The 9,675-nt window shown below is 43.7% G+C and overlaps 1 protein-coding gene across 2 annotated transcripts; it reads right to left on the bottom strand.

Moving 5' to 3' along the window:
• Positions 1–2,284: 2,284 nt before the first annotated feature.
• On the bottom strand, positions 2,285–6,070 carry LOC120923000 (fibroblast growth factor-binding protein 1-like). Of its 2 annotated transcripts, none has more exons than XM_040334857.1 (2): positions 5,972–6,070; positions 2,285–3,192 (listed from the first exon to the last, which is right to left on the bottom strand). In XM_040334857.1, exon 2 carries the CDS (start codon positions 3,170–3,172, stop codon positions 2,465–2,467), a length of 708 nt encoding a protein of 235 aa, XP_040190791.1. In that variant the 5' UTR covers positions 3,173–3,192; positions 5,972–6,070; the 3' UTR covers positions 2,285–2,464. The 2 variants fall into 2 exon arrangements, with proteins under 2 accessions (XP_040190791.1, XP_040190792.1); XM_040334858.1 differs by having other exon boundaries at positions 2,285–3,190; positions 5,969–6,065.
• Between the last annotated feature and the right edge of the window lie 3,605 nt (positions 6,071–9,675).

The raw sequence follows: 9,675 nt of genomic DNA, 5'->3' as shown, positions 1-9,675 counted from the left end.
TTCTTACCTCTTCTCCCATGTAGCCAGCGAGTTGAGAAGCGGGGTGAGGGGGTGAAAATTACTTCTCACCAGGCGGGTGCCCTCCGCAGCTTGACGGGGCCCTAAGCGCCTTGCATAGTGAGCCTATAGGGCGGATCGGCCCTGTGTATTCTATGTTTCAGGGAGTTTCGTGGCAAGACTTTTTTAGCTCAGGTTTCCACCTGCTAGAGGAATGAAGAGGATGTCTTGCCCTACCTGTTGGTTTATCTTCTATTTTATATAATGGAGAATGCAGCTTGAAGAGTTAAGGCCCGTAAATACAATCCGATTTTATGGGCATAATTGTCTGATGGACGTGTTGTGTCGGATAATCCGACTGTGTGTATGCGCCATCAGACAACTGTTGGCTGAATTAACGACAACAAATGTTGGCTATTCATGCTCAACAACTGTCTGACAATAAATCTGTTATCCAATCATGTGTACACAAGTCCATCCAACTAAAATCCAAAGTACAAACACGCATGCTTAGAACCATTGTTAAACATTAAGACAACATTAGCAGAAGCTTCCCAAAGGGTGGCGCTAAGGAGCAGAAAAAAACACATATTTAAGTTTTGTTGGCTGAAAATGTTGTGCCGCGTGTATGCAGAACAAGTTCACGTCCAACGCCCTTTGGACCAAAATCCACGGAAAAGTCTGCTGGAAGTCTGATTGTGTGTACAAGGCTTACGACTTTAACCACTTCCCTACCGAGTCATAGTAAAATGATGTCGGCGGGAACCTTTCGTCCTTCAGAGTGGACGTCAAATGATGTCCTTCAGAGTGGACGTCATATGACGTACTTGCATTCCCGGCACGCCCCATTGCTCAGGACCCGGTGCGCGTGCCCGGCGGCCGCAATGTCCCGCAATCACGGCAGGACCATGGATCTGTGTGTGTAAACACACAGATCCATGTCCTGTCAGCGGTGAGGAGACCGATGTGTGTTTCCAGTACAGAGGAACACACATCGATCTCCTCCCCTTGTGAACCCCCCTCCCCCTACAGTTAGAACACACTTTAGAGAACATATTTAACCCCTTCAGCGCCCCTTAGTGTTAACCCCTTCCCTGCCAGTCACATTTGTACAGTAATCAGCGCAGTTTTATAGCACTAATCGCTGTGTAAATGTGAATGGTCCCAAAAATGTGTCAAAAGTGTCCGATATATCCGCCGCAATGTCACGTCACAATAAAAATCGTAGATTGCCGCCATTACTAGTAAAAAAATTAAAATGCCATAATTCTATTCCCTATTTTGTAGACGCTAGAACTTTTGCGCAAACCGATCAAATACGCTTATTGCGATTTTTTTTGTATTTTTTACCATAAATATGTAGAAGAATACGTATCGGTCTAAACTGAGGAAAAATTATGATATTTATTAAATCAAAAAGTAAAAGATATTGTGTTTTTTTTTTCAAAATTGTCGCTCTTCTTTTGTTTATAGCGCAAAAAATAAAAACCGCAGAGGTAATCAAATACCACCAAAGTGATTTAATATGAGAACCTCTTAGTATAAACAATAAGAAATTAGTAGTACCATCATCCTAAAAGTCCAAAGTCTATTCCAAATACCACCAAAAGAAAGCTCTATTTGTGGGGAAAAAAAGGGCGTCAATTTTGTTTGGGAGCCACGTCGCACGACCACGTAATTGTCATTCAAAGTGTGACAGAGCTGAAAACTAAAAATTGGTCTGGGCAGGAAGGGGGTGAAAATGCCCTGTATGGAAGTGGTTAATATGGGAGAAGCATGTCAAAAACTTGTCTTGCTAAAAAGTCTTGCTAAAATAGTCCCATAGAACAAATGGATTTGATGGCTGATTGGGTTCACCAACATTTACAAAATGACATACCCTTTTATTGTTGGCATTATATGAACCCTAGATAAAGTCTCACCAAGTCTCACCAATTTAAGTCACACTGCTGTTTAGATTAGCGCTTCAGTAAAAAGCCTTGTAACAAACAACTCCTGCTAAACTCAGCTCCTCCACTGATGCATTTTGCCATGTTATAGGGTTTAATTGTGCAGTCATTTTGCCCATAAAGTGAAGCGCATCATCAAAGCAGGTTTTGAATTCTCTGATTGGAAGAATAAACATTTTCAGCATAGCTCTGATCTGAACTGTAGTATGGCCTAAATCCCCTCTTCATCTTGTGTTTGGGTGACAGATGCACCCCTCAAGGCTTTTGCGGCTGATCCCCCTAGCTGGTGAGGCTCTGAGTGGTGCTATCTTTTTGTATTGTTATTAGAAGCTTACTTATACCACACTGGTCTGTAATTTCGGTTTACTGGTATTTTAACAAATCCATATTAGATAGAGGATTCTGAAAATGTGTAACATAACTCTTTTGCAGGCCATTGGGTTGAATTTTTTAAATACATCTGCATACAGCATTATTAAAATTTGAATAAAACATTGCTTTAAATTACAGAAAAAGGTTTAGCAGGTTTTTCCCTGCACCATTGAAAAGAACAAGGAGCACCATGAATGCCACGAGTCCCCACAATACTCTTTGGCCATTCTTTGCTTTTCAAGGACATCTGCATCCTCCACACAGTCATTTTCTGCGTTAGTGTCGGCCTTGGGTGTTGGCTTAGGTTCTTCATGGTTATGATGCCTTGGTCCAGTTGTTGGCACACTGGGAATGATGTAGCTCAAGTGGGCCTCTGGTGGTCCTTTCTTGCACTCCTTAGATTTCAACACAGCCTTTTGATCCTGGCAAATGTTCTTCTGCTTTCTTAGTGCCCGAGTGATTTGTTTCCAGTAGGGTTTTTCATTTGTGGCATACTTTGGGCACGCTGAGGGATTTCCACCAAAGGTACAAGATATTTTAGTGCCCTCTTTAGTGCAGTCAACATTTAAAGCCACAGTCTCAGTACCAGACACGGACCACACACAGTCTGCTTTCTCCTTGCTAACAAATTTCCCTTGAAGAGAACCTTTCCCTCCTTTGGAGCCTTTCCCTTTTTCTGCAGGACTGGAGGGAGATTCCTTTCTCTCTTCTTTGTTAGCTCCTCTCTGTTTCTGGTTTCCATTTGCCTTTTCTCTGTCTTTCTTCCCTTCTCTTTGCTTATTTGCATCCACCGTGAGAATCTGTGTCACCAGTAAGATGGTCACACCCAGCAAAGCAATTCTCCCCAGCTTCATGCTGACTTATTGGTATTCCTGGAGTAAAAAAAGTAAAAAGAAACAACATTACCATAACACCAAACACATATGTTTTATAGACTCCTTTACTGAGGTCTGTCAATGTAACCCTCTGGTTAAAGAGTCTAGAACCTCTCATGGCAAACAGAGGAGTCTCAATTCTCTTGCTGCAATTGTCTTAAAGACAGACAGGGTGGAACCCAAACTATTGGTCTTGTTCCAAGATAGAACCTCAAAAAGCATTAAAGCAGTTTGATCAGCATGACAACCAGACAACTAGCATTTTCAGAAAGAGAGGTCATTAATGGCAGTCTATATATTCCACCAGTGCAAGTTTCCTTTGATGTAAGATGTATGAAACAAAATCGTTATAAATATTGGTATTTAAAAAAAAAAAAAACTAGAACACTATTGATACTTTTTGTAATGAACAAAGTATGGGGAACCAATACCACCTAATTTGTAAGTCTTTTACTATCAAACTGTTTGGTTGCTATAAATTAATGCACATTGTACTTATATTTTGGGTTTTGAAATTCTTTTCTGTGAAAACCTTTATTCCTTTATTTCTTGTTGGAAATTAATACAATATTTTGTATCTTTAAGATTTTCTCAATTTTATCCAAGGTTTTATTTTTTAAAAGGTCAAAATTTTTGTGCTAAAGAGTTAGGGCTCTTTCACACGGAGCGGATCCGTATTGATCCGCTCCGTTAGCCCGTTTGGCTCAGCGGGGATTCCTTGCAGTGCTGTGCAGAGACCGCCCTGTCTTTGCTCTGCTCTCCCCTATGGGGAATCGGATGAATACGGACCGTCTGTCCGTATTCATCCGATCCGTTCCGCCAGACGGAAGAAAAATAGGGTTTTCTTCCGTCTGAAACAGCGGAACTTTGCGGACGCGGATCGTTACGGACGTTAGCGGATGCATCATCCGCTAATGTCTGCAATCCCATAGGGATACATTACAAGTCCGTAAACCGACTTGTAATAAACGGTCCGTTCGTCCGCACGTGTGAAAGGGCCCTTATCTGTAAGGTTGTGCTTCCTTCCAAGACCAGGATGCCAGTCTCTTTTTTTCTCTTACCCCTTTATCCTAATTCTAATACATATAAGTATTCCTTATATTCTTTGTACTTATCTTAAAGCGCATGTTAACCCAGAAAAAAAAAGGATCCTGCTCCTTTAAAGCATGTTATATGACACAGTGCTTGTCCTGTGTCATTTGGACCCCTGTAACACCTAAAAAACCTGGCTGATCCTGCCAGTTTCTCCCCTCCCCTATGTAAACTGACCACAGTAATCATGGCTGCTGAGCCCTGACACCGCGGTCAGTTTGCATGCCTCTGTCATCCGCAGCTCTCTCTCCTCTCCTCCCCTTCAGACTGATGTTAGTGGGGGAATCTCAGCCCCTTCCGCTGCATCTGTCACACAGGGAGAGGAGAGATGTGCGCGATCAGCACTCACAGATACGGGATATACAGCTTCTTTTTTTATACAACACACACAGGTCTCCTTAGGAGACCGAGCAGATTATATAAAGTAAGACATGTGGGTAACAAACCCTTTAAGCATCAGGCCAACTAAAACCAATATTTCAGTTCATGGTGGATGATGGTGACTTATATAACTTGACAGATTCTTCTCTCTCTCATTCTAGAATTCTATTGGAAAAATGGCAAGACATCTACCGGTACTTATATTTCTGGATCTGCACACTTGCTATAATGTTGGATTATCTATATCCTTATTAGTATTTTAACAATTTGTTAATGTTATTTATTGATATAGTTAATATTATGACAAATGTAACAGAAAATGACAAAATGAAAATGGGAACACCCAAAATGCCCAGATCAATGGAAATTAAGTCAGTCATTATCGCAGGAAGATCTCACTGCTTAAGTAACCAAGCCATATAAGAAGCCAAGAGTTATCTGAGCCCACCAGGCTCTATCTAAATGTGAAGTTTTCTTGACATACATCATCACACTAATACAAATACTTTATATTTCCTATTATAAATGCATGACTCTACGTGAATGTTTATTTTGTCTTCACTTACCAGAATGACTGTAGCTAGTGACACATTTAACTGTACGTTGTGTACTAAATTTATTGCAGATAAAAAATTTGTTATAAAGGGATCACATTAAGTAGAAGGTTGAGACTTTTGTAATGACCTAAGCTTGATACTGGAAACTCTGGCCGTTTCTCCGGGGTTCTTGGGCTTTTAAGATCATAGATATATGTCCAGAATGACAAATTAACTTACCTTATATTACAGCAAAGGGCAATACACAATGTGGAGTCTGGCTAAAGGACATTGGCATGTTGGATACCTTTTTTCCCTTTAGCTCTGTAGCGTGGTTAGTTCCAAAACTACACGCCTGAAATTTCCTAAAGTCCAAAAGCATGCAAAGTACGTGATTAACATCTGCCAAAAAACTGGCTAGAGTTGAGGTTATATACTATAACAGGAAAAGGCGTAGTAAATGGTAAGTACCCCTGCATGACATTAGGCACCTCTACATCAGGAACACATGCATTCCTCAACATAGTGTCTGATCTACAACTGCATGGACTGCAGTCAAGTTGTTGGAGAAGACAAATACTTATTACAGTACTATGCAGATAGGCTACTTAGATTTTTTTTATTTTTTTTTGGAAAAGCAAAAACATATAGACATACATATATATATTTTTTTAAATATTAAATATTTCCATATGTGTCATATCTAACCCAGAAATATTGGATAAAAAGTAAATGTTTGTATGGATTTAGTAAAATCAATGCCTACCTTTTAATGCAGAGATTTCCTCTTCGGATGTCTTCTGTTTCTGTGTTTGTCACATGTGTTACTAGTTGTAAGTAAGCGGTATTTATAAAGTGTAGGGGACACACCTATATGATGGATTACGACACAGTCTCACAATAGAATGTTGTGTGACACACCTTCTGGATTTAGGCCAGAAATCCGTATTACGTATAATTCCTTGAGATATTCTACCTGACATCTGTAGTGCTGGATTTCCTTTTGTCCCCTAATAGTTCACAACATAATTACCAGCTTTGTGGTTACTGCTTAGAATTCTTTCACTCTGGTGTCCTTGCACCACCATCTTCAGTGTACTACGTGTAATACAAGCATAGTGACAATGTATTAGAGCTGGTTTTCTGTTTTCTTTGAAGATTTTTACCTGCAGTGCTTCGTGCAGTTTAAAGATTGTTTTCTCAGTTCAATCAATTCGTTGTTTTCCCTTAAGGGTTATCTATGTCCGATAAGGGAGTATTTCAAAGCCTAAAGACAGCCATAGACCATTACGATTTCCTGGAATAGCTCCCGCTGAGCTATTGTGTTCTCCCGCTGTGGGTTGCATATGGGGAGCCATCCCTGTCAGGAGAGCATGCAGTGATTATTGCTAATGGATGCATTATTTCTATCAGCGCAAAGGACAATACTTACCAGTGGTGGTTGGTGGGTTGCATTTCCTGCACCCCCCCCGGTCGGTCAATTGGTCCCCACACTTAACCCATCTAGGTTGCAGGCTCCCTCCAGGCAGTGGGCCTCTGCATCTCCTTCCTCGGCTTCACGGTGGCACTGTTTCACCTGCATCTCCTTCCTCCTCCTCAACGGCGCCAAATGGGATCACTTTCTTTCCTCGGCCAATAGGGTCTCAGGACCTGCTTCCTGAACCGGGATTGGTCTAGAGGAGAATCAAGAAGACAATAGCGAATATTAATTTTGTTATTGTCACACAACTGGGTGGGCTCGGGGTGCAGTGCTCTGCGCACCGAGTCCACCCTTTTTTGAAGCCTACGGCTCTAATGATGTGCTTCTAAAAAAAAAAAAAAAACTCCCATTAGAATCCATGCATCTGGCACACTGCATGTAAAGTAGGGGCTGAACGCATGGATTAGGGGGGTGGCGCCCCTGCGACCCAAATGGACAGACCACCGCTGATATTTATAATCCATTGTGTCCCTTGTGCTGTTGGCTCCTCCATTAACTGAAATCTAATCCATCTATTCCCTCTCCCTTTAATTTTCCGGTGTGGCAGGGACCTGTGGCAGGCACTCATCAAGAGTGCCCGACTATGCCCATCCTTTCCATCTATCTCCTCCATTCATAGAAGCTGTTCTACAGCTTCTATGATACACAATCTATGAATAGAGGGGGTGGATCTTTCAATCATCCAAGTCCTCCATTCATAGATCCTGATTCAATCAAAGAAGCTGTAGTATAGTTTCTGTGAATGGAGTAGCTGGGTGGAAAAGCTGGGCATAGTCAGGCTCTCTTGATGGGAGCTTGTGACAACCCATTAGCTCTATTATTGAATACAGCTGTGCCATGCTACTGCATAAACCTTGCTGTGCAAAAACAAATCACATGAAATTATTTTGTAATAATAATTATACATCAGACAGGAGGCTCATATCTTATGCATTAATCCTTCTTTATTAAAGCGGATCTCCACTCTAAAGTGGAGTCCCGCTGATCGGCACCCTCCCCCCCTCCGGTGTCACATTTGACACCTTTCAGGGGGGAGGGGGGTGCAGACACCTGTCTACAGACAGGTATCTGCACCCACTTCCGGCCCTACGATACGGGCAAAGGACGGGTTTTTTTTCCCCTTCCCGTCCGTCCCCCGTTGTATGCTGGGAACACTCGGCTCCCAGCACACAGCGGGAGCCAATCGGCGGGCGCAGCGCGACTCGCGCATGCGCCGTAGGGAACGGGCAGTGAAGCCGGAGCGCTTCACTTCCTGGTTCCCTCACCGTGGATGGAGGGGGGAGCAGCAGGGTGACGAGCGATCGGCTCGTCATCTGCTGCGATCACCGCTGGACTCCAGGACAGGTAAGTGTCCTTATATTAAAAGTCAGCAGCTGCAGTATCTGTAGCTGCTGGCTTTTAATATATTTGTTTAGTGGCACATCCGCTTTAATGCTCACAGCAGAAGTGTAAAACATCTAACGTAATAAAAGAAAAAACTGATAGAACCACACCTCCCAGCAGTCCCATGGCCTAAACCACTCCCATTCTAGTCTCTATAAATGGACTGCTCTCACTAGAATCTTCCTCTTTCTTTCTGCTCACGGCGGAGCACAAGATAAGTATCACCAAAAGAATTTTATTGATATTGATACATCTATTATTTTATCTTTTCATATTTACATGTCTATTATTGGTGCGATTTTGAAGAAAATCCCTGCCTTTCTGACACCCAAAGCTTTTATTCCCCAAAGCTTTTTATCCTTATTTTACTGTTTTCTTTTTCCACCTCTGTCTTTAGCACTTCTGTGCCCCTATATTCTTACCTCCGCTCCGCTGGGATCGCTGCGATCGTCAGCGGTCTCCAGCGGCCATACGCTCCCTTCTCTCTTCTTTTCCTCATCTCCTATGCGGCGCGCCATCTTAGCCAGATTCCCCCTCCTCTCTCCTCTATAGAGCGAGCGCGCGTCGCCAAGGAGGCGGATCCTCCGCCTCGCTCTATTCCTGCAGAGCCGCCCCCGCCGTCCTATCGCTTCGCGTGCTGGACTCGGGAGGCGGGCTCTCTCACTCCTATTATCCAATAGACGCCTGGGGGCCGTAGTCTCGCGAGACTTCGCCCCCAGAGCGCAATCGCTCCCAGGCTCTCCTCCCGTCGCATGCCAGTCAGCGCTGGTGACCGGAGGGAGAGCCTGGTATAGTTTTCACCTCAGCACGTTTTTTGTTCCTGGGAATTTAATTCCCATCACTGCCCTGTGCCCACATTTTCTTCCCCTAAACTCTCACCAGATACTCTGTGCATTACAGATCCTTGCCACATAATACCATATATATTTTTTTCCCCTTTGCACTGCTGCCTCCCTCTCCCATTACCATGGCAGAAAAGGGTTCCCCCTCCCCCTTAGGGCAGGAATTGGTCCTAGAACCAACTCACCTTCTTAGTACTTCCCAATTACAGGACCTTATTAATCAGTCTGTCCAAGCAGCACTAGCAGTGGCTGCCGCTTCTGGACCTTCCCAATCCAAGTATCCCCCTGTGCCCGTACCACTCGGCACAGAACCGGCCACAAAGAAAGGAAAATCTTCCTATAAAAGGAAGAATGTGGTGACGGTTTATGACTCCCCGGCAGGGAAAGCTAATAATATGCTGCGAGCAGATCCTTCCACGGACTGCCATCCCACGCATCCTACAGACCCTTTTCAACCTCTGAGCCTCAGAGAGTCAACAAAAAGGCATGGTTCCGCTAAGAGAGCCAAACCAGACTCATACGTCATAGAGTCGGACGACGATTCATCCGCCGAGTCGGATAAATCCGATGTCTCAGGGTCTGAATATTATGAGGAAGAGGATGCGGGGGCTTCGGCAATCCTCCCGGATGCCAACCCTGACAACCAGGGCAAAGACGTACTAGACGCCATGGGGGAACCCCTATTCAACCCGGACACTATTTCCCATCCCCGCTCGGGGGACTGGTCCCCCCTGCCCCACGTGTCCCAATATGTAGAGCTCTGGGCAC

The sequence above is a fragment of the Rana temporaria genome, unplaced genomic scaffold (assembly GCF_905171775.1).
Source record: "Rana temporaria unplaced genomic scaffold, aRanTem1.1, whole genome shotgun sequence".
Lineage (NCBI taxonomy): Eukaryota > Metazoa > Chordata > Amphibia > Anura > Ranidae > Rana > Rana temporaria.
Note: the sequence above shows the minus strand (reverse complement) of the source record. Positions and strands in the feature narration are given on the sequence as shown.

Excerpts from the sequence above, each read along its gene's own strand:
- LOC120923000 (XM_040334857.1), bottom strand. The coding sequence starts at position 3,172 with ATGAAGCTGGGGAGAATTGCTTTGCTGGGTGTGACCATCTTACTGGTG.